Source organism: Malaya genurostris, chromosome 3, assembly GCF_030247185.1.
Source record: "Malaya genurostris strain Urasoe2022 chromosome 3, Malgen_1.1, whole genome shotgun sequence".
In the NCBI taxonomy this organism is placed as follows: Eukaryota; Metazoa; Arthropoda; class Insecta; order Diptera; family Culicidae; genus Malaya; species Malaya genurostris.
This window is the reverse complement of record NC_080572.1, coordinates 241271122-241296208: the sequence shown is the minus strand read 5'-3', so window position 1 is coordinate 241296208 and position 25087 is coordinate 241271122. Positions and strand designations below refer to the sequence as shown.

The 25087-nt window shown below is 37.2% G+C and overlaps 2 protein-coding genes across 13 annotated transcripts in view; both read right to left on the bottom strand.

Annotated features, from left to right (window-relative positions):
* Positions 1-25087, bottom strand: part of LOC131436062 (neurabin-1) — a 149579-nt gene that overhangs the window by 65515 nt on the left and 58977 nt on the right. Inside the window, exons 1-2 of one of the 12 annotated variants that reach the window (XM_058604518.1) lie at positions 15458-16138; positions 2324-3013 (exon numbers count right to left, since the gene is read on the bottom strand). The exons of 7 other annotated variants lie outside the window; for them this stretch is intronic. In XM_058604518.1, coding sequence (XP_058460501.1) covers positions 2324-2363 — 40 coding nt within the window. In that variant the 5' untranslated portion in view covers positions 2364-3013; positions 15458-16138. Of the gene's footprint in view, positions 1-2323; positions 3014-15457; positions 16139-25087 lie in introns of those variants that run through there. 4 more of the 12 variants (XM_058604519.1, XM_058604520.1, XM_058604521.1 and 1 more) reach the window with 4 other exon arrangements.
* LOC131436067 (uncharacterized) lies at positions 621-1768 on the bottom strand. Its single transcript, XM_058604528.1, has one exon. It carries the CDS (start codon positions 1706-1708, stop codon positions 884-886), a length of 825 nt encoding a protein of 274 aa, XP_058460511.1. The 5' UTR covers positions 1709-1768; the 3' UTR covers positions 621-883.

Here is a 25087-nt window from a genome sequence, read left to right as displayed (position 1 = left end):
TGATATTATACCCATCCACATTTTTTTTAAATCTAAAAAAATACAGCGTAATGGACTCATAAATGATTTATTTTTGATGTAAAATCTAGAATGGTACCAAAATTGCAAGTGCGATTAAAAAAAATCGAAAATTTTGAACATTTTTCTTCACATGAAATACATTTTGAAAAATTCTGAAAAAAATCATAAAGGTTCCCCATAATTCCTAAAATATTCCTGATTTTTTCCAATTTTTTTGCTACAGGTTTTTGAAAAAAATTAATAAAATGAAAATCAGAAGAACCACTATAACTCCACCAATATGGCAGTTAAAGGGTTAAAATCATCTTCAATATAAACCCTTTCAAACAGCGTATATCAATTTTTGTTCTGTTTGGGGGCAGTTTTTATATGGAAACCCGGCTACACCCTTTGCTTACTATTTCTAATAACGCTCACAGAATCAAACAGTCCTTTGATTCGATCGTACTACTTCTGATCAAAAAATCAATACACCATTATTCAAAACAAGGTCGAATATTTTCGAAATCTTAAGTGCCTGCCACTTAACTTTCAAACTTGATCGAAGATCTATTAATAACTAACTAAACTTAACGAGCCCAGGATTGCATATATTTGGTAATATTCTGGAAAATTGAGCACAGAAAAGGTATACCACATTACATTCAATAATTGAATGTAAAATCTAACAGGAAACGTACAAAATCAGCAATGGAAGTTAACAAATCACGGTAGTTATTTAACCATATTTGTAGTGGATTTAACTACTATCACTCATACAATAGGGATTCATTGTATGCAAGCTGAAAAAACAGAACATTTCACACAAATAAACAATCCAAATATATTCGAAAAACCATATAAAATTTTGAACCACTTCCAACTAGTGTAGATAAAGTTTAATCTCGTCCACCTGCATTTGCAGCTTCTTCTCCAAATATCCCAACAAAAAGGCACGTCTCTTGGCTGGACTGTACCGCAGCAGATCCCGTGCCATCGGTTTTCCGGTGATATGTTCCTTAAAATCCGTGATCAGCCGTTCCAAGTGTATGTTTTCCTCCGGACCCACGAGGCCTACCTGCTCCTCATGGATGGCCAAGATCAAATCCTCCGCAAAATCGATAAACTGTTCCGGTTCACTATCGGCAGCCGCACCGAGAGTCGATTCAATCATTTTTTGGTAGGCCTCTTCAATTTCCTTATCAAATTCCGACAGCAGCAGCGGTCTGCCGGATCCCATTTCAAACCATTTCGGCTTTTCGCCTTCATCCGCTACGGAAACGGCCAGATACAGGCAGACCCCTCTGCCGTTCTCCAACTGTCTGGAGCATATGTAGCTGCAAAAGTCCTTCGCCGTTCCGGGAGTCATATTTGCTGCCGCCGCTTCAAACTCCTTCAACCAGGGAGGTTCGTCCATATTCGATGGGACAATTTCCGGTGGCAGCGGGTCCAACGGTTCGGCACTGGGTTTCGCCAGAAACGGTTCCAACAAAGCACCCGACTGAATACAGGTAACCAGTTTGACCAGATACAGATTACGAAGCCGTTTGGCATCGATACCTCGATAGACCTCCAGACAGAGTTTTTCAAACCATGACTCGATCAGGGCACGATCCACCGGTCGATTCTGGAACAGGTGCATGCTGTTTCGTGCAAAATTTAGGATAAACAGAAAATCTTCGTCCAATTTGAAGTCCAGGGACGCCATATTGCGGGCGTTTTACCGGTCAAATGTAGCAGGTCAACTTCGCAGGTTGCTGCGATGAAAATTTGTTTTTTTTTTTGCGTGTTCGTCATGTAATTTCAGCGACTCTGTTTTACTCGAGCACTATTTCATTCCAAGATAATGATACCACAAACGAATTTCCAGACATGACAGTCACGATCTTTTTTCGGCGCACATCTACGGTCCTCCGTGAAACTGGCACCAATGGTGATAAATTGGTTGCATTGCTGAGTTCCCATCATACATTCATAATGCAAATGTCAAACCGTGAGAACCCTTTCGATTCGGTAGCTCATTTGTATATATTGAGATTTTATGGCACACTTTGGTTGAAATGATAACAATGCAATTAATCTTGCGCTCCACCAAGCGGTGAGTGCGGTCATTTCAGAAGGTACCGGGAACGAACCACATTTTTTTAAAATATTTATAAGCACGTATATGTCTTTATTATTTATCTTTGATGATACACTGAATATAATCACATCTGAACACCTGCGCAGTGCAATGACCAAACGATAGCGACGTTAGTGCACTTTTCTTTACTTACATATGCAGGTTGATTAGAGTGGTAAAACGCAGGATTACTTCACTTACCTTTGCAATCAATACAGAACCGTCGAATGCTCAAGCACATCTTCTCTCGTTCTGCCCAGCAGCCTCGGAAATTCCGACTGGACTGGACGGCTCGAACTGCCCGTGGAATATGTCAATAGTTCACAATTCACTACCAGCCGCGATAATACAACCGATTTGATGCATGAAACTCTCACTACTATTTGGCTGGGATCAGAGAAAAAATTACCGACGAGAAAAGCCAAAAGCAACTACTAAATACCGGGGCATGACCGGTTTTCCTCACACGAGTAAACTGAACTGACCAACGTTCCACGGTGGGACCCTCTTTCGAGATGCCCTGAGAACCACCTGCAAGGCACTTATTTCATTATCTGCAGTTTAATTGAGGAATCTCCCTGCAAAGGTCCTACGAAGATGCACTTCTGGAACGTTGCTTTGTTTCTTCGAATCACTGCAGATATTTTCGCAGACTGGGATTTGGCACAAATCGCTACAACAAATGGACAAACACAACCAATTGGGTAACATACTGTTCTTTCCCCTTCCTTAAACCTGGGCACCGTGGTCGGATGGTAACATCACTATTATGTGCAAATCTGATTAACACCACTTAGGCCAGTTCGATGCCATACTGTCACTGTTTCATTTAGCGGCGTTTGTTGTACAGGTTGTGCGGTTTCGATTCGACTAGTGCAACGACAGCCCCATCTACGAAGAGATGTCACGCGTCATAAGTATTTATATAGGAATTTATCCCATATCTTTAAATATTATATCAATTTTAATGCTATTCATTCTGGTAACCATCAGAACACTCTTCATATACATTTTTTCAATTTAGGATTACTCTATTCTTTGAAAGTTGTTTCGACAGTGTAAAGTGACGTCTCTACTCAATGTTTGGCAAATTATCATGAAGAGGTTAACTCTAGAACTACGCTTCCAAATCGTGGAAATTTACATTCAAAATCAGTGTTCAATTAAAACTGTTTATAGCTTTTTTTACCGCAAAATTCTCTTCAGTGGTGAGGCGCATTTTGGTTGAATGAATACGTCAACAAGCAAAATTGCCATAATTGAAGCAAAAATAATCCACACGCCGCACAGTGGTCCGAATCAACAAAAACGTGGACATAAATCAGTAGCTGCCAAACCGTTCGTTGAATGCATATAGTTGCTTTTAAGAAATTATTTACAAATATATACCGCGTAATATGATTCTATCCCTAATTGTTCATGGCCTACTTTGACAAAAAATATAACCATAACCTTTTATTCTGAAGAGATAGAATGTTTTTTCTTCTACAAAGTTTTAGAACTATTGAAAATAATTTACTTTGTCAAATATACCAAAAGTCCAGGTTGCACCGTTTCGGAACTTTTGGTATATTTGAACTTTTGATAATTTTACGGACTTTCAAAATTTAAAGCTTACTTTGAAAAGGCCTAAAAAAATTGCATCGAGTTCCACTTAGATTACTTCTAATATTGTTAATTGTCAAAAAGTAATCAAAATAAAAATCCCAACAATTGGCTAAAGTTGCGCGAGCAAGAATGAGCTTGTTTATGCGTGTTTACGCGCACTTTGTAGTAGATATTTAGGTAATAGAGGTAGATTCTACGAAGATAAATAAAAAAACTGTTTTTAGAATAAAGTGAATATATCTCAAAAAATAATATTTTTCTTACATTATTTATATCTCCAGCAAAAATACTTCAAATGTTTTTTTGTTCAAAATGAGATAAAAAAAAGGCGGGTGGGTAATGTCAGAGACATAACTGGATGTCGTGAATACGAAAACAACTGACATGTTCCTTAACACTTCCGAATATCAATTAGTTGATCAATTGTATGAATTATGCAAGCATTCCCCTTTTTCACATTTTTCGCAAAAACAAAGAAGGCTTCAATTGATCTCGATTACTGTGAATTTCACACAGTGAAAAGTGCACAAATCTAATTAAACAGTTCTAGATTTGCACTAAGCTCCGGCTTTTTTACCTTCGATTTGCGAAGAAGAAATCCTAATAGTTCTTTGGAAAACTTTTAGAGCCATTAGAACGGCTGATTTTGTGTGATGCTCCCCACCGTTATCCACCGTTATTCTTTTTCACTAATGGGCAGTCCTAACGGCTATAAAAATAGCTGCATACAGAAATTTAATGTCGATTATTTCATTTTGGATTCGCATTTCATTGAAAGAAACTATCCGGATGCTGTACGGGATTCATTCCTGCCTTTTATAAGGACCTAATTGTGGAACTTATTATGATATTAAGAACTGTTCGGAACATTTTTCTCGAACGATTAGTTGTACAGCAGCAGATATTTTGTTCTCTACCTCAAATGAGACAGGTTTTTCAATAGTGTACTATTGAAATACTTCAATGCTGTTGCTATACACGTTTAAGTTGAAAAATTTCGATTCTATTGGTAGTTATATTATAAAAATCCTTGCACAGATCACTGAGCTATGAGCTTTAAAAATACGAGAAAGGCAAACGCGCCTTATGAATTATCCTCTTTGATACTCGTTTATACCAAACATTTAGGAAAAGTTTAATTTTGAATTGTTTGAGATTACGTCACACAACTGAAAATTTTATCATAAAATTGTGATCATATTTCCGATGGCATGCAGCAAAAATTATGTTGATTCGGCGCCCCATAGTAAAGTAAGTCGTATTCAAGACAAAAAAAAATTTTTTTCTGAAAAAATAATTATTTTTATTCGAACTTAGTACTACCCCCTTAACAAACATGAAGGTGCCACTTGTAAAACTGCTTCGTTAGCTCTTAAAAATTAGTGAAAATTAGTACAGACTTTATAACCGTCTTTTTCCAGTTTTGGACCACTGTGTGCCGTTCAAGAATTACCGATGCATCCCGATAAAAGTACTGTTTGGTGTGGTCTATGGGCTGTTGGAATCATCGGTCCTCACTTCTTCAAAAATGAGGAAGGACGACGCGTTACTATGAATGCAAATCGATACAGAACCATGATCAATGAATTTTCGTTGCCAAATCTTCGAGACATGGATGTGGACGAAATGTGGTTTCAACAGGATGGTGCCACTTGTCATACAGCGGCCGAAACAATGGACCGGTGAACTTGCGTTCGCGTTCGTGTGATTTGACGTGGATAAACCAACAACGATTGATGCTTTGGAAACCAATATTTAAGGGCTGAGGCCAGTGTGTTTTAGGGCGTTTTAGAGGGCTATTTTCTCGCTTCAAATCTGATTTTCTCATGAACGGTGACGAATGTCAAAAAATCCAACTGACAATCTCTTAGATAATTAGTTTAGATTATTCTGTGAAAATTTCAGAATGATTCATTGACTTTAGCGGTCGGGAAAGTTTTTTTTTCTGGAGGAAGAATTGCATAACTGAAAACGCCGTCTTTCAACTTGTTCATTGAATATCTCACCTTCAACAGCATGGATCAAAAATCTATCCTGACAATGTCTAGATAATTCAATTTAGATGCGATTAGTGCATAAAAACATATATGTTGTCGCGATAAAAATGAAGTGAAAGTTATTTTTGTAAACGTAGGTCGATTTCTATGGTGGCGCCATTTTAGTTCCCTGGTAACGTAACGAAACATGAGAGAGAAATAAAATCGGCTCCAAAAGGCTGCCAAACAAGCGGTAGATTTATTGGATTTTATGTTATGTAATCAAACTTGTAACCGAAAATATCAAAACTTTCTTGGCCACCCGGCCACATCGAGAGTCATTTTACTCATTTACGAGAGAGCATGAAGAGAAATGTAATACGCACAGCGAGCCACGTGGTTTTACGCGACCTACTGCCAAGAAATTATCTACCAAATACAAAAAAAAATTGGGCCATTTCATAATTTGGCATGCGTTTTATTCAAATTTCAAACAAAAAAGCTCTTTAAAAAACACCCTTTAGCTCTTTTTGCGAAGACTGCTTCAATTTAAATTTGGCCACACATAATGGCCTATCATGAAAAGTAACATTTGGCAGGATGAATCGTCGAACAATCATTTTTTGCACAGTTGTACTGTCAACCTTATCAGACATCTTTTTGCAACATTTCTCCAAGTTGGAAATCGTCCAACATTTTTTGATCGGACGAAAATCTGGCCAATTGGCTTATACCTTTCGATGGCATCCGAACTGTAGTGGCAGCTAGCTAAATCAGACCAAACTTTACGGGATCAAGTATGTGATCGAATGGTAGGCAAAGACCATGATGAAAAGATTTGTTCTCTTTCCAAAACTGCATAGGCCTTGCCAAATCATCAATTTGTTGAGTCGAGTACATTTGTCTTGGAAAACCAAATTTGAACTTGACAGGAGGGCTTCTCTTAAGTTAAGCGAGGTAAGACTTTTTACACAGAACTTGTCCAAAATCCATTTTGTCGTTTCATCATCCATCAAAATATATTCATCATATTTGGTCAAAACTTCTTCGTAGGAAGCTTCCTGGTTCGGTTTTTGCCCAAATAGTTTTGTTTTAGCGATTCGCTGGGACGATTGAAATCCTAGAAATTTTTTTCATTCTTCAGTATAATCTCCATCTAGAGCGATACACTTGACCCGTCGGTCCTCCAACAGTTTGATGCTATTTGAAAAAAAAAGATTTGTCAAGGCCTTCAAAATAGGCTTCTGTTACTGCAATGGCCTTAGCGTTCGACCAGGAGGAAATACATAATAGTGATTGTGAGCCAGGTCTGGAGAATACGGGGGATGGTGGACCAATCCGTACCGCAAATCATTCCATAGCTTGATGAAAACTAGAACTCATCTGACACGATCAGCTGTTATTTAAACACTACTGGATAGATTATAATGAAATTTGGTATCGGGCCATGTAGAGGCTTGTTTTCAACAAAAATATACACAAACAATAAGAATAACATCAAGGCATGGAAACATATATATTAGAAAATCTATTTTTTTTTTGTTGGTTTTATTACAAAAAAAAAGAGCAGCTCAAAATATTTTTTATACATTTTGGAGGTGCACTTCTATTCAACATAAAAAAAGAAAAAAGATTCGAATCGATTGGTTCAGTACTTTTGTCTTACTCTCTAAAAAGGAAATAGGATTGTTATAGAAATCGACCTTCGATCGGAGTTCTGGATACCCCTAGTGTTAAAAATACCATTCGACTTAGCTCGAAGAGATCGGAAAATGTCTGTACACCTTTTTGAAGATATTTCTCCGCTCAATTTTCTCCGAAATGGCTCAACCGATTTGTGCAAACTTAGGCTTGTTTGAAAGCTACTTTCGGGTTGTGAATCAAGTTCGAAGATCAAGTGGCTGTCTCTTCTGGTTTAGGGGATATAATGGTGAATTCTCTTCGATACTCAACAATGGCAATTCGCTCGAATGCACGTTACAAGTTTATTGCAACGGATATTGTTGGAAATAATTTCCTTCCTATATCGAATCGAGCCTAGCACAAACTGCACTTAGTGCCCATCTGTTTCCCAATTCTCATGCTGGTAGCGTGAAAAGTCCCTGCTTAAATATCAGCACCACCGTACACTATCACATATAAAGGCGGGGCTAACATGAACGAAATTGTTAAGAATTAAAAACGGACTCTTTCTAGATTCATTGTTTTATAAGCGATTTGGTTATTTCAGTGGGAAAAACTATCGTAGTGTCAAAAATCAGAACTAACTAGCTCAGGTGGAACGTTTCCCTAAAAATCTTTCGAATGAAAAAAAAAACGAAATTACGGACATACTGAGCATCTCTCAGTAATTCCATTTGGTATCTGAAATTTTTGGTTGATTAGTTTCCGCACGACATCCGGATTATTTTCGTTAATCAAAATTCCCGAGTGTCGACATTGTATCCTAACTCTCAAATGAAAATTCGCTTTTGTGTTTGTTATAACTTACAAACACCATAATGTCGTCGTTTTCTGAACGTCAAACATGAGCTTTCTACGAGCGTAGAAAGAAAAACAAACCACATAAGATTACCAAAAAAAAAACGAAAAAAAAACAAATGCAAAATTGAAAGTGAAATCCCGCCTGTGCTTCACAAGCCGAAATTAAGAAAGACGATTGAACGAAAAACCAGAATAACACCTACACGGTTCGCCGCTTTGACGGATTGGTGCGTATTAATATCTCAGACGGACGACGGACGGCGGCTGCTGCTGCTGCTGCTGACCACGCTCTGACGCGTTCGGCACAGTTCATAAATACTGCACCGGTCTAGACCTCGACTGATGATGCTGACATCATCGAAAAACTGTGCGGTCAATTCAGTATATTTTTGACAAATTTCAATACACACATGTTTGCATGCTAGCTACATCTAAACAACTGATTCATCTCGCACAGACAGCCAAACGGAGGTCTGTCAGCTGCTAACAAATTTCTAATTGGGTTAACCGGCTTTCTGAGTATTTGGGTTGACCCTTTTCTAGCTTCTAGTTTTTTTCTTTTTTACTTGCCAATGCTGTCGATGCTGAATTGAGTATTAGCTCGAATGTTTACCTCAAATTGTCATTCCATGGTATTCTCAATTTAGCGTTAGTCTTGATGTTGTTGATGAGTTTTGTGTTGCTATTAGCAACTGGAATTTCTTTAACTCACAAAATGATGAAAAAACGAACAAAAGCCTACTAAGATGGTGATGACGATAGTATTGACAAAGAAAACAAACCGAAGAGGGAACTCAATAGACCGGCACATATATTAGCATTTCAGATGTCTTAGATTCAAAGTTTGATTTCCGACAATATTCCATTCAGTTGTACACGAAAAAAATGTTTCACGCATAATTGTTTCTCGACCGCATCACCTGGTCTGCACGCTACTTAATTTTTCCTTCTTCTTCATTTATTTGACTCTGTTTAAGGTGCTAAAATCTAAACTTTAGCTTGTCGTTACAGAGCTGTTGTAACCTCATTTGTAGCGTAAATTTGAATTTTTTCCCGCAGTTTCAAATCACGATCAGCCATATCGTAACTTTTGTAATGAGCTTGCAGGTTTATTTCAACCTAATAACGTTAGGTTTTCAACGTGGGGGTCCAAAACTATTTTCCTTATGCAAACCCGAACATGGATACTAAAACAAAAGAATCGCATGATTAGTTTCACGCTTCTGATAAATCAATCAATCACTTCCTGTCCTGTTTGAATCACTTCCTGTCAAAGTTCGAACCTTTAGTACAAGGTCTAGGATTCGAAATCCCATCAATTTAGCAGTTTTATGGTATACATTCTAACAGGCGCATGAAGAGCCTCAGGAGCAGGTTCTAGAACAAATAATATTATGTTTTTTTGTTTGTTTTGGAGTTCTCTGTGGAACGGCGTTTTTGTTTTGCCTTTCTCTATAGAAAGGCAATAGAATTGCTGGAAAGCCCGAGATCGGAAAATGTCTGTGCGTGCATTTTAAGAAAAGTACCATTCAATTTTCTTATTTGAGCATTGATGGCTGAATCGATTTCAACAAGCTTAAGCTCGTTTTAAAGCTACTATTGGACTATTGATCAAATTCGAATATCAAATGGCTGTCACTTCTTGTTCTGGAGAACTGTTGGTATAAGTGACGTAACCGACAAAACGCTTTGGAGGGCTGAATGTCACATACCAATCGATTCAGCTCAACGAACTGAGCAAATGTCCGTGCGTGTGTGTGTATATATATATATATATATATATATATATATATATATATATATATATATATATATATATATATATATATATATATATATATATATATATATATATATATATATATATATATATATATATATATATATATATATATATATATATATATATATATATATATATATATATATATATATATATATATATATATATATATATATATATATATATAGATATATATATGTGTGTGTGTGTGTGTGTGTGTGTGTGTGTGTGTGTGTGTATGTGTGTTGTCAACCAAGTGGTCGAGATCTCAGAGATGGCTGGACCGATTTTGATCAAACTAATCGCAAATGAAAGGTCTCCTCGTCACCCAGAACGCTATTGAATGGTTTTGAGGTTTTGAGATCGGATGTTTACTTTTTGAGTTATACGAAGTTTTATGTCAAAATTTTCAGTTTTTTGACAGTATTGACCTTGAAAACACAATTGACCTTGAAAACAGAATATATTTTCAGACTTAGATTCCGCACGGTAATACCTATCCAACAAGCCATAGATTGTTAAAATTCGTCCATTTTTAACGGAGATATCGAAATTTTTGTGTAAGCGACTTTTTCCCCCATTCCAGCAGTAGAAGTTTTGAGTGCTGTCTGGCAAAGAAATGCTTTGGAGCAACACAAAACTATTACATACAATTGTTTCTAAGTACCCAAAAGACTGTGTACAGCATGATATTTTGCCTCGGACCGATTTTAGCACGGTTCGTTTTTGGCAACATAATCATTCGAATATGCCATATGTAAACCAGATAATGGCAGAATTTTCGAGTTGAAAGCAATTCCATAATTATATTGTTCTAAACTACATACAGCAATAAATGATGGAAGAACATAACAGCCATATACCATTCGAATCAGTTCGTCGTGATCAGCAAATGCGTGTGACAAATAATTTCACTCAATTTTTATCGGTTTTCTCCCAAACAAGGTTCCTGAATTATGTTTGGTTCCGACCTCTGGTTCCGGAACTACAGGATGATATGTGAAACGAAATTAAAACTGTGTAACTCATTTTTCTCGTAGATGGCTGAACCGATCTAAGATTCAAATGAAATCTAAGAATCATCTAAGATTCAAATGAAAAGTTTTAAGATTCTATAAAACATCTTGTTTTTCAGTCAGATCCAACTTCCGGTTTCGGAGATACAAGGTGATTAGTATAAAAATGTCTATTTCACATAAATTAATCAGGTTCATCGGGTTAGCAGATTTGGATAGTCGATAACCAAATAAACTTATTTCAGTATTCAGTTTTCGTTTCGGAAGGCACCCAAAAATTTAATTCGCACTACGATTCCCCGAAGATGTCTATACTGATTTTCAAACATTTCGAAACAAATGTAAACTATACAGCTACTCAGGTGAATTTGTCTGACTTCGGCTACACCGAATTTCGAATTCCGTATCGTATCGTATCGTTTCTCAAAGCTCAATCGTTTTCTCAAAAAAAGCCAAATCGAATTTCAGAAACAAAAGTTCAAATTAAACTAAATCCAGTTTTATCCAATTCTGACTTCCAATTCTGGAATTGTAGGATGATGAATTTTTAAAATTCAAACCGGTATAGAAAATGACAATCCCGAAAAGCTTTAAAGTTGGACTCAAAAATATTGCAATTTATTCGTCATATGGCCATACGAATCGGTTTGGTTTATGCTGGTTCCTGAATACCGGCTCTGGAAGTACCTTAAATTACCCTAAACTCTGAAGTGGAAATTACACAGAAAGAAAAGATGAAAATTACACGACATGTAAACCGATAGTACTATGAAATAGACATCAATTGAAACGAAAATCTGATTTAAAACCATGATTGATGTAAAAGTACATTGAAATTCATTTAGTTTTTCATTGAACAAGACTGTATATTTACAAACCGCTTCGTTTTGTAATGTAAATTTCCATTAAATCGCCTGCTCCAAATATGTGCATGAAAATAAATGTAAAATCACAAAATATTTTTATCTGTGTACTTCGACATATCATGGAATGTTTAATCGATTGTTACACTTTTAGATTCAAATTCGATCCGATTTGCAGTTTCGACATTACAGAGTAATGAGTGATTAAAATCTCAAATTGCCACTTAAAACGACGGACATTAGAATAATGTCATGAAAACTGAAACACCGAAGAATATTCATGCAAAAAACACATGCGGATTGATAAAAAAAGGTATCATCTCACTGCTAGGTGGATTAAGCACGTTTTTTTTATTTAAAAGATATTTCATTCAGGCCTATTTGCGTACAAGCTTTACGTGGCCGATTTAGCTGAGTTTTCAGATAATTTTTTTTTTGCATTGGATCTCGTTGTCACCCTTTTTCTAGGGGGAGAGGAGCTTCCATTTCCCTCCAGCGAGGATTGAGGGGCAGTTTATTCGTGGTTCGTCTCGTCATCCATTGCCGCATCGGTGGTATTGTTGTTGATTTCCGTCTTGAGTTCTTTGCTAGTTGCTGTAGATGCGCCTTGTTGTATACGTATATGTATACGTTGGATGGTTTCGTTGAAGGGGATGCTTCAATGTTGTTGGTGACTCAAGTGTACTGGGGTTGCTTGGGGTTGGTGTAAAGGAAGCACCGTTGTCCTTTGGTACAGTTGTCTCCTTGTCCAGTTTATCACTTTCCGTAGTGAACAGCTTTTTGGCAATATTGACAGGTGGCCATCTGATTGTCATAGGTAACAAGTGATTTGCACGGGATTCTTGTATCCTGACCGAATGTCACATAAGAAGGTATAGGCCTCCTTAAGCGCATCCGTAACAAACGTACGTCATTTAGAATACCGAGGGAAAAATTCTTCCACTTTCCTTTTTCGATAGAGAGAATCTCTCCGTATTGGGACATAGTTTTGCGAATATAAGAATCGATGACGCTTGAGGGAAGATCATGCACACGCACTTCTATAGCACTATCTTCCATACATACTGGAATGTTGTACTTGATATTTTCATGCTCCACATAGTGCACATTATTATTGTCTTTAGCGAATTGAATTGCATCCAACTCTTAATAGAACTCGATATAAACAACATTATTGGTCTTATTGCATTGAAGTAAATGCACACGTTCAATGTCAAGATGCATTTGCTCCTTAAGCAAACCTTTAAGTTCTCGTATCGAAGGTTGAATTTTGCACTGTCTGAAGTCAACAACAATTGTATTCTTTCGTGTCGGCGGTAGCTTTTGTTCGTTTGGTTCACTCATTTTCGAGGTCGTTCTATTGTTCACTGCACAATACTGCACACTTAAAAAAAACCGTGTGATTTTACATCTTATGAGATGCACATAAATGGAGCGTCGAAGCTCACGCAAATTTACGTGGAAGAACATTTAATATTGTGTCTAAAACTCCACACAATTCATTGATATAAAAAAAGGATTACTGAGAGCAACCGTCGCGACTTGAACCGAGAATCATTGGATCGCAAGTACGTCTGTTAATCGACTGAGCCACAGAAGCATGCATCTGCTTGGCTGGTAAAAGGTGCATTTAAATTCATACAGTCGCACCCGCCAGCAGAACGCAAGTTACAGTCGAAACCAGTAAAATTTAAGCTCATCTAACATTAAGTCATTAAAAATGAGATTTTCCGTCATTTGACAAATTAGGTCTTTATGAATTACATCGTATGAGTATGAGTCACCAGTAAAATAATTTTTTTTATGTGTGTGTACTTGGTTTCTTCTGTCCCGAACGTAAGCGGTTTTGTTTTATCGACTGACTTGGATGAGATGAGAAAGCGAACTGGCGTATTTCAGTTGATTTCCAAAGCATCAATCGTTGCTAGTTTATTCACACAAACCAGTGACTTCACGTATCCCCACAAAAAATAATCGAGTGGCGTCAAATCACACGAACGCGAACGCAAGTTCACCGGTCCATTTCTCGAAATCATGTTGTCTTTAAAATGTGCTTTCTAAAGTTCAATTGTTTCGGCCGCAGTATGACAAGTGACACCATCCTGTAGAAACTACATTTCGTCCACATCCATATCTTGAAGATTTGACAAAAAATCTTTGATCATGGTTCTGTATCGATTTCCATTCATAGTAACGCGTCGTCTTTCCTCATTCTTAAAAAAAAAACGACCAATGATTCCTCCAGCCCATACACCACACCAAACAGTACATTCATCGGGATACATCGGCAATTCTTGAATGGGGTGTGGAGTATCTTTGCTCCAAATATGGTAATTTAGCTTGTTGACATATCCATTCAACGAAAATGCGCTTCATCACTGAAAAGAATTTTGCGGTAAAAAAGCTATAAACAGTTTAAATTGAACACTGATTCTGAATGTAAACTTCCACGATTTGGAAGCGTTTTTCTAGAGTGGAGAACCTATGATGATCTGTCAAACAATACTGAGTAGAGACGTCACTTTACACTTTCGGATTCAGCTTTGCTTGCATACATTTATCTTTTCAAGTAATTCAAGTAATTCAAGCAACTGAACTCTCTAAAGGATCACACCCCAGTAACCAAGAGGCACATACTAATACCGCATTATAACAGCAAGTAATCGCTAATTGGTATTTCAATCGCACTTGATACTAAATTCAGGCCGACTGTTGCAAAATATAAGGCTATTCATATATAATGCTTATTTATGGTTGTTGTGCATTTTGAAAGCTGAATTATGATTGATTTACAACAGATAAGCTTTCAGATTGCAGATATAGAGCTATAAGCAGTTTTGGTGCTATTTTAATGCCATTATTAGTGCTTACTGGTTACTTGGGCAGATACAACAGTTTCTGTAGTAAAGCTTGCATGATCGAAATATATTTCATACGCGTTGTGTAGTCCACCGTCAATGATTCTAATTTTGCAACCCCTAAAACCCGTTCGTTTTAGTCGTACAAAAACCGAAACAAACACCATATTTAGTCAGTAAACAGCAACTACGAAAGCAAAGTCTGTTTCAACATCAATCTAAAAATATTGTCTCTGTTCCCCTCTTTATCAAATATTTATAGCAACATCTTTTTTTTTTGTTTTGGGACGGTAGACGATAATTGTCGCTAAAACGCAGTATACAAAGTTGATCATAGTGGCTTCTTCCAAGATTTCTTTCCCATATTGATCTACATCTTTGGAAGTATTTAATTTTTGTATTAACATTGGTTTTCAAGCAAGTATTTGTTAGAGCTTAATATATATTACATAAAAAAAATTGTACTGTGAAAATGCAAGCTATAGGATCAAATAAAATCTCCTTGAACTTTGTCAATTCGGACCAGTCTCCTAGTGAGGCTAATTTAGCGTACTGGCGGCTGTGGTAAGACAGCTTCATTAGCAGTTCAGAACTATCTCCGAGCTCCCACATGAATCGAAACCAGTACAACCGTCAATCAGACGCCACCGCATTGGAATAGCGAGGCAATAATCTATTTCAATTTCGAAAATTCTTATTTATCACTCATCACAGTTTTTTTTTATTCATACAAAACAATGCACTGACCAATCAATGGCTGGCAAGAACAAGAAGGATGAAAACACTTTGCTTCCGTATCACTTTCACAAAGAAAGCAGACATACAAAAAAAAAGCTGTAAATCTTCGTCCACTCTTCAGACGACGCTGGCTTTCGGTTCACTTTATTTCAGTACCGATCCACGGATCACTCGCTCTTCTGGTTAAGATTTATCCTAAATTTCTTCGCCACTGACGATGTGGGCAGAGGAGGAAATTCATTTCACACACGCACACAAACTGCTAACCGTTTTCCCCCTCGAAATTCTACTCTTCGACGGCAGGAATGCTCGCAATATGAATGACTGCCATATTGTGCCCATCACTTTTGGTCGTTATGTCGTAAACATTTCCTCCCGTATCATCATCACACACTTTGATCACGAAACCACAATCACGACATCTTTGCCACTGAATTCCTGGTGAAACTGATTCCGACCGATAATTATTACACCACTATAGAATAACAATCATCGATCTCAATTGCAAATTGCATGTAGCACCGAACATCATCGATCGATAGTAGCAACGCGGCGACGGCGAAGACGACGACGACAACGTGGGGATAAAACCGGGATGGGTCCCGCAGAAGCACAGGCGACCGGAAAACGAACGCGTACACACGATGCCCAGAACACGTCCAACCGTGGCCAGAGTTTGAATGCGAAAACTTCTAACCCGATTCGGCAAGCGTCCTGCTACTAGCAAGCAACACCAGTGACGATCGCGGCACTCACGGCCCACTCCCATACGAAGCACACGATCACGATCACGATCGTCGAGTTTGTTTTCATTTGACACTGGTGTTGGTACGCGCCGCGTAGTCGTCCTCAGACTCAGACTTCGGCTGAATCGCATCTACTTAGAACAAAACGGCTCAAATTTCCCGTAGGAGCCCGAATGTTAGTGAATTCATTCACGATCGAACCGAGCGGAGATCAGTCCCATATCAACCGTGGACAACCGGTCTCGGGAAGGGAAGTAGCCTCCAGTGTTTGTATATAAACAGCATGTTTCTCCGGTCCTCCAATAATCCGACACAGTTTATTCTTGGACTAGCGTCCGTTGATCGTTCGTTCGTTCGTTCGTAGAGGCGAGCAGGCTAATCGCAGATCAATTATTTAGAAACCATAGTGTGGGACGTAAACGCGGCACTAGGTTTCCGTTATTAAACCAGATTACTGGTGTAGGATTGCGAAACATACCAGCAGCGCTAGTGGAATTGATTGGGTTTTTGGTCGCGAATATAAAAACGTTGTTTTTTTTTCATAATACAAAAATTCTCAAAATAATTTTTCGTCAACCATACACTTTTGACCCACATTTGAGTACTTGCTTCTCAATGTGCGACACCTCGGTTAAGTATTCACGTACACTACGAACCATGACTTTTCACTTGAGTATATCTCGTGTTTTAGCAGTAAAAAATGAGTTCTAGGCAGTGATGCCAGAATTTCGAATTAGAATATAATTTGAAGGTCACATGTGAAATGCAACTTAGTTCGGAAAACCCGTTCAAGTATTGTCGAATGCAAAAAATGGATAATTTCTCATATAGAAAGGCTATATAATCACTAGGAAAACCGACTTTTGAACCGAGGCCCGGAGGACTGAATGTCATATACCATTCTACTCAGCTAGACGAACTGAGCAAATGTCTAAGTGTGTGTGTGTGACAAATATAGTCACTCAGTATTCTCGGAGATGGCTGAAGCGCCATAAGAAGATCAAAATTTTTATTCGGATCAAACCTTTGGTTCCGAAAGCTTAGGGTAAAAATGTCAATTCCAAGTCCGGCTACCGATACATTTTTTTCCAAAATTCAAATTGCAATAGAGAATCTTAGAAAAATTGTAGGTCTCATTAGTGTATGGTTGAATGACTATGTCGATATACAGCTTTCGTTGCCGGAAGTACCGACAATAGTAATCAAATGTGATAAAAAGGAGCTCACTTCACCTTCACACATATGATTGAATAGATTTCCACAAATTTAAATTCAAATTTAGTATATCAATTTTGTAGTATTATGTAAAATGAATAATATGAGAAAGGCAGCATTACACCACTAAGTAGATTAAAATAGATTTTTTTTGTACATCGTGATTGTTCTTGAAATTGGGGTAGGTTGGCCGAATTATGTTGTTAAATGTTAGCCTTTTTCTGAGCGATGCTAAAATTATGTTTATAAGGAAGAAAAAGGGAGAGCTGTGAAAAAGTTTACTAAATGTACCGAAACTAAGTCACAGAGAACAGACATCCAAGTAGAGATTTCAATGTGTGTAAAAAATCTAACGGTTGTTTAAAAAAAAACAATCCCCAAGTAACAATTCTCCTGTAGAGGTGCTTTACGGGTTTTTGTATTCGAGCTTTCATACAATGGTAATTCGTGCGTGCAAAGTCGTGCGAAATGGTGATTGTTAACGGATTTGGAATTGTATACTTTACAGTTTTTTTGAAAAAGTTTGTACTAGCTTGGATGTCTGTTCTCTGTGACTAAGTCTAAAAAATCTTAAAAAACAAATACTGAAGATTTTTTTCAATATTTTTTACTTATTTTACCAAACTCGGTCGAACTATCCGTACCCTCCACATTTTATTATTAATAACTTTTTATTTTGTCATGAATTAAAAAAATGACATCTTCATGACAGCGCAAACCGTTTATCAAAAAGTTTAACCAGAATGAGTACAGAAATTCTGTAAGCAAGATTCGGCCAACCAGCCCCAGGCCTCCCTATATTTTTTGGATCGCGAATTTTCGAGTTGTATCAGAGATAACATCATCATTCTCTAACATGGATGAGAGCCGACAATATTGGTTTTCCTTATCTATATATATAAAAATGCAGAGATCATTCTTTGTAATCGCATCACGTAAGAACGGATGGACGGATTGAGATGCTTATTTTTTTGTTTGATCAGTTTTTACCCCCACCGGGTTCGTACATCAAAAAAATTAGGAAAACTTACCGGAAAAGTGGGAAAAACCAATAAAGTTATTTTGTATGGACAATGGAATTTTCCACTGAAAAAGTCGCCAATGATTGCTAGATCATTGATAGGTGTTTGGCGCATAACGAGTTGCATAAGTGTTTGGCCGTCGAAGAAAGGAATACTAGATCGTTGAAAGAATCTTTTGGCGCGCAACGAGTAGATTTGGGTGGAGATTTTACATGCATGATTGATTCGTCATTTGGAAACACGTGCTTATCGTGGGTATCAAAATCATTACTTGCCAAATGACTGTTTTAGCTATACCGTAAACAGAAGCACAAGTTCTAATGTCATTTACCAGTAGATGTAGTTAGATGACGATTATGTTGGCCATCGTGGGCGTGAGTTGAACAAATAAAATTATGTAACGATTTTTCTACGTATCAATGATAGGATTCTGCTGTTGAAATAATGAGTTCAGATGAAAATATATGTTCCTTGCATTTAGCATGCTGAAGTTTGTTCAGCCGATTCGGGTGAGTTTTCAAGAGTGGTTTACTTCAAAACGGATGGTATTCATGACATTTGTAAGGTGCTTAAGTCAAATCATTTCATTTTCCGAACTTCCGGATTATTTGACGAATTACCATATGGGAATCGTGAATATCATATCTGAAGGAGAAATCGTGGCATGTAAGAACCATTAGTTGTGAGATCTGCTGTTTTATACATTGGCTTTAACGATAAGAAGAATACTGGTATAATCACTCCTCATGTTCACTCCGCTAGAACAGAATATTGATTCTCAGGACTGAATACTAAGAAAAACGATGTGGTGGCTCGACGAATGAGAGACCTTTTGATACAATTCTTGAACGAATCCAGCGTTCATGTCAAAGTTAATGGACACAATTTTTATTAAAACGGGTTATTTGAACTTTCGAATGTCCAAGTATTTTTCATTTTATCGCTAATTCGTTAATCGAAAATTGATCCTGTCATTATCCTGCTACGAACATTCATCAAACACGACTAAATCACTATCACTAGCGGTGAAGCAAGTTATGGACAACCGTTTAAAATTAATTTATTACTTTCGATAATCCCTAAGGATTTGCTATTAAATTTTCAAACGTCTTCAGTACAAATAAGTCTTAACATTCAATGACAAACAGCCATCCCCGAGGGCTGCTTTTGGAAAGTATTGTGGGGTCAATTTAAAGTATTTATCTTGGTCATCTCTTTTTCATCCATCTGTTAATTTGTTTATTTGTTTATTTAGGAGCAAGGGAGAAGCCTGCTGGAGCTGAGATTTTGGTTCTCCTTCTCCAGCCGGCATAAAACCTTCTCATCTTTTGTATCAACAGATAACATTTGACCAAATGATACATAACGAAATCTTTAGTTACTCTTATTTAAACTACAAAGCTAACTAACAACTATTCATATCGTCTAATTATGTACAGGGTGATTTTTTAAGAGCTTGAGAACTTTTTTAAACAATAAAACGCATAAAATTTGCAAAATCTCATCGGTTCTTTATTTTAAACGTTAGATTGGTACATGATATTTACTTTTTGAAGATAATTTCATTTAAATGTTGACCGCGGCTGCGTCTTAGGTGGTCCATTCGGAAAGTCCAATTTTGGGCAACTTTTTCGAGCATTTCGGCCGGAATAGCCCGAATTTCTTCGGAAATGTTGTCTTCCAAGCTGGAATAGTTACTGGCTTATTTCTGTAGACTTTAGACTTGACGTAGCCCCACAAAAAATAGTCTAAAGGCGTCAAATCGCATGATCTTGGTGGCCAACTTACCGGTCCATTTCTTGAGATGAATTGTTCTCCGAAGTTTTCCCTCAAAATGGCCATAGAATCGCGAGCTGTGTGGCATGTAGCGCCATCTTGTTGAAACCACATGTCAACCAAGTTCAGTTCTTCCATTTTTGGCAACAAAAAGTTTGTTAGCATCGAACGATAGCGATCGCCATTCACTGTAACGTTGCGTCCAACAGCATCTTTGAAAAAATACGGTCCAATGATTCCACCAGCGTACAAACCACACCAAACAGTGCATTTTTCGGGATGCATGGGCAGTTCTTGAACGGCTTCTGGTTGCTCTTCACTCCAAATGCGGCAATTTTGCTTATTTACGTAGCCATTCAACCAGAAATGAGCCTCATCGCTGAACAAAATTTGTCGATAAAAAAGCGGACTTTCCGAATGGACCACCTAAGACGCAGCCGCGGTCAACATTTAAATGAAATTATCTTCAAAAAGTAAATGTCATGTACCAATCTAACGTTTAAAATAAAGAACCGATGAGATTTTGCAAATTTTATGCGTTTTATTGTTTAAAAAAGTTCTCAAGCTCTTAAAAAATCACCATGTAAATAAAACTAGCGGGAAAAGATTCGGAGATAACGGGTTTTAATGGTGTTACGAGATAAACTGAAATCAAATTCATCAGAGCAAGTATTGAATACGCGACATATACTCGAAAACGGTTCAATGAACCCATAGTTAGTTCTAACACGAGGAATTCTGAGAAAGGGATTAAACCGCAAATTACGCCGAAGTATGTCAAAACTTAGCTGTTGTAGGAGATCTGCACTATCAATTCGACACTGGATGTGGTCCGCGACGAAAACAGCTTTTTGTGTATCACGGCGGACAGATAGCAAATCGAAGTGTATGAGCCTACAACGAGCTTTCGTAGCTTGGAAGATTAAATGGATCTCTCCAGGGCAGGCGACGCAAAGCAAAACGAATGAACTTGCGCTGAACAGTTTCAATGCGCAGCTTATCAGTTTGGTAATATGGTGCCCAAACAACAACAGCACATACTCCAGTGTAGAACGAACTAGAGCGCAATATAACGATTTCAGGCAGTATATGTTATTGAAATTTTTTGAGATGCGAAAGATGAATCCTAGCATCTTTAATGCTTTAGAGATTCTATGTGATCTTTGAAACTAAGTTTTGAATCCAATAACACTCCTAGATCCTTAATTGATGTCTCCCGTTTTAGTACAGCTTGCGAAATAGTGTAATCATACATGAACGTGGTTCGTTTACGAGAGAAGGAGATAACGAAGCATTTGAAGGCGTTAATAACCATTCTGTTGACGTTGCTCCAGTTAGAAAATACATCCAACTGTGACTGCAAGAAGTTTGAGTCTTTCAGATATTTGATGAGATGAAACAGTTTGAAATCGTCGGCGAATGATAGCTTCATGCATTGCAATGCGAAATTCAGATCATTTAGATATAGCAGAAATATGAATAGTCCTAGATGGCTTCCCTGAGGAACGCCAGAGCTCACGATGAATGATGGAGTAACGCAGTCGCCAATTCTCACGGTCATACTACGACCAGTCAGATATGATTCAATCAATCCATCATCCCACATGTCAAATCTTTAGTTTGAGAGAGATATACAATCTCTGTTCAATACACTGACTCGAAGGATGGATGAGATGGCAATTGGTGCATTTGTTTAGTTTTTGCGTAACAAAAGCATTGAACATATCCACAATAATTCATGATGTTGGATATGAATTTGTCGTAATTCGTTTATTGTAAGCCAAGTAATCAGTAAAATAATGGAAAGAAACATTAACGTTTGACAACTCTGCTGTCCGAAAACACAAATTTAAAAAAATAATTTCAGGCGAGACGAAGTTCGACGGGCCAGCTAGTTGGTTATAAACGTGTAATGGCGATGTATTTAAAGATCTCATTCAGTTAGCGTCAAAATAAGATCTAATTCGCACCATGTGCATTTCCGTGGCTGAGTATTCATTTCACTCTCGAACTCATAATTGTGAGATAGAATATGTTTGACGTAAATAATTCGTATTTTAGTATAGGAGCATCGATACAATTTTGTAGGCGAAGCTGCTATAAATGCTTGTACAAACTCGAGCCAATGAGCCAGAGTAAAGCTTTTATTCGTATTTATATCATCCAGCCAAGTCTCTGATATTACCTACCCGTTCTTTATTCAATTATCCAAAAATTTAAGATTTGAACAAACCGTTTTCAGTCCTTCTGTACAGAAAGGATTTAGAATAGCTGGAACCTAATTTTTGATCGAAACACCGAGATAATATCATTCATATCATTTGACTCAGCTAGACGAGATCGGAAAATGCCAGTCCAAGTATGTGTGCGTATGTTTGCGTACCTGGCGCAACCGTACGAATATTTGACGTGTGTAAGTATTCTTGATGTGGCACACTGAAAGAAAACGCCAGCCGTATTTTGAATGATTCTTCACTCAATACGATAAACAACTGAGGATTACGATTATTGAACGATAAAGCAAATTGCATGATCAGATCATATAATCAATATTCAGTGAATTTCACTTCTTTTATTTGTGATTTCCATCCAATAATCCATATGTTATCTGGCAGTCAGTTACGTTTGAATAAAAATGAGTCATATAAATACGAAAATGAGGCGAAATACAAAGAAATGCACTTTGGGACCGCATACAACCATTTGAAATTTCTTAGTTAATACTACGACCAATGTTGGGACATGTTTTGCAGTTCAGAACTTATTTCCTAGAAAATCAGCGTAAGTGGATTTTCATAAATTAGACAATAAGTGAATCGATTATTATAGAACGTTTTATCAACAGCAAAAATGCGACCAACTTCGAGAAGCTGATCAAAACTCGAAACAAAACTATCAAAATTGTAAAAAATTACCAAATAGTTTGAAGCAACAGCCTTTCTGATGAATCGGATGACAGTGCTGATCGGTTCATAATATAATAAAATAAATCAAATTAAAATTAGAATTGATATAATTATATTCTTGTTATGTTAAACGAATGGTTTGTATGTTCAATAATCAGTATCATTTTGCATGTATAAATACTTGGTAATATGAAAACATATTCAATATTATTAAAGAAAAACAATTTGCAGCTTTGAAACAGTTATGACTATGTATTTCAATAAAATGAATTGAAATACATTAACAGTTGATATCGATGATTGCTCAGGACCGACCCATGATTCTCTGCGCTTGGGGTTCTCAAAATCAACTCATTTTTCATCTTTTGCAACCCTATGTTTCATACCGAGAATGAACGATTTTCGCTGTCTACCAGTCAGCTCATGAGGAATCCGTTTTCTCACCATCTGAATCTTTCTCATGCCGAGAAGATTATGAGAATTGGTTTGGTAACTAACATTTAAGCCATTTGTTTCTGAGTTTGTGGTATTGTCTTCGTTCAAAAATACCTGCAATTCAGCATTTCTCATGTCGCGATCGATAGAGCACAAGTCGCAACCGTAAACTACAACGAGAATTTAATAGGATTTAGCAGCACTTTTCTTCAAAACAAAGTAATGAACACACATTTCTCGCAAATGCACTTTACTTGGCAAGGATTTCGACATGTTCACTTCACTAAATGCACATGACACCAGCTAGCAATTGACAAAACAGTTATCGATTTTAAAAACATGACGAAAAAACGACACAATGGTTTCAATCCTTGTTAGCAGAGACAGGCCCGTATCCAGGATTTCGTTTCGGAAGGGGCCAGTTGACTTCACCAGTTCCGGAAGCACGAGGAAAAGCGATAAAAAATGTCGAAATGGCCTAACCCCGATGTTTCAGATATTTATTGGCCTATATCCTACATGGCATTTAATTTAATCGTGATCCAACTTCTAGGTTCGTGAAGAGTTTTGAAAATTTTTAATCGTCATTAGAAGTAACGATGCAACAAAAACAGAAAAATCTTTACTATCAGGTTTAAAACTGTTCCAACTTCAAGGTCTTGTTAGGTAGATTTTATACAAACTTGGCGCTACCGGTTTTCGGTTCCGAAAGTAGCACCAAAACTTTCAAAACAGAACTCACATAGATTTATTTGAAATGACCGATGGCCGATTTCCACAAATGATAGAATGGATTCAAATAAAATTTCAATTGAATCCGAATCCGGCTTCTAGTTTCAGAAATACAGAATTTTGAGTGCTCAAAATATCAAACAGTAATACACGTTTCTTCAATAACTTCTGTTAGAGTTGAATAAGTAGTTGAAAAAAGTGGTCGAAAATTTCAAAAGGAATCTCACATTGATTTGTCAGAGACGATTTGAGGTTTGGAAACAAATAATAGTTTGGAGGAACCAAATCAGATGAACAAGGGTGATCTCTACGACCCATTGAACCTCCTTTGAGGCACTAGTGCCGCTTGGAAGCACTCGTGCCAACTTCAGCCAAACATGTATTCGAAGTGTGCTTGCGTTCGTCTTTTTAGTTCTAAATAAGCATGTGTTGGAAACAGCGGCAGAATATGTTTCTCATCTGCAGAATCTTTCCGGTCATCCAGTACAATTTTTTGTATTATTATTATTGATGTTTATTTTGTCTCGGTTTTAACCTACATTTTAAGTAGTTTTGACACTGTAAGTGGTAGTGGAGTTTCTAAAATCACTAAACTCTTAAAAGCACTATCTCACGGTGTAATCTGTAGGATCATCAGTCATACTATTCAGCAAACTTTTTTTTCTATTTCTAGGTACATGCCTAAGCAGAGACATCTTTTGGAAAAATCCCGCATTTTTAACTGTCACGCTTAGTATGATGTCCAAGAAGAAGTTGTTTTGACAGTATTTTCCTAATTCTGTTTTTAACGTTGGTTCTATAATTCAG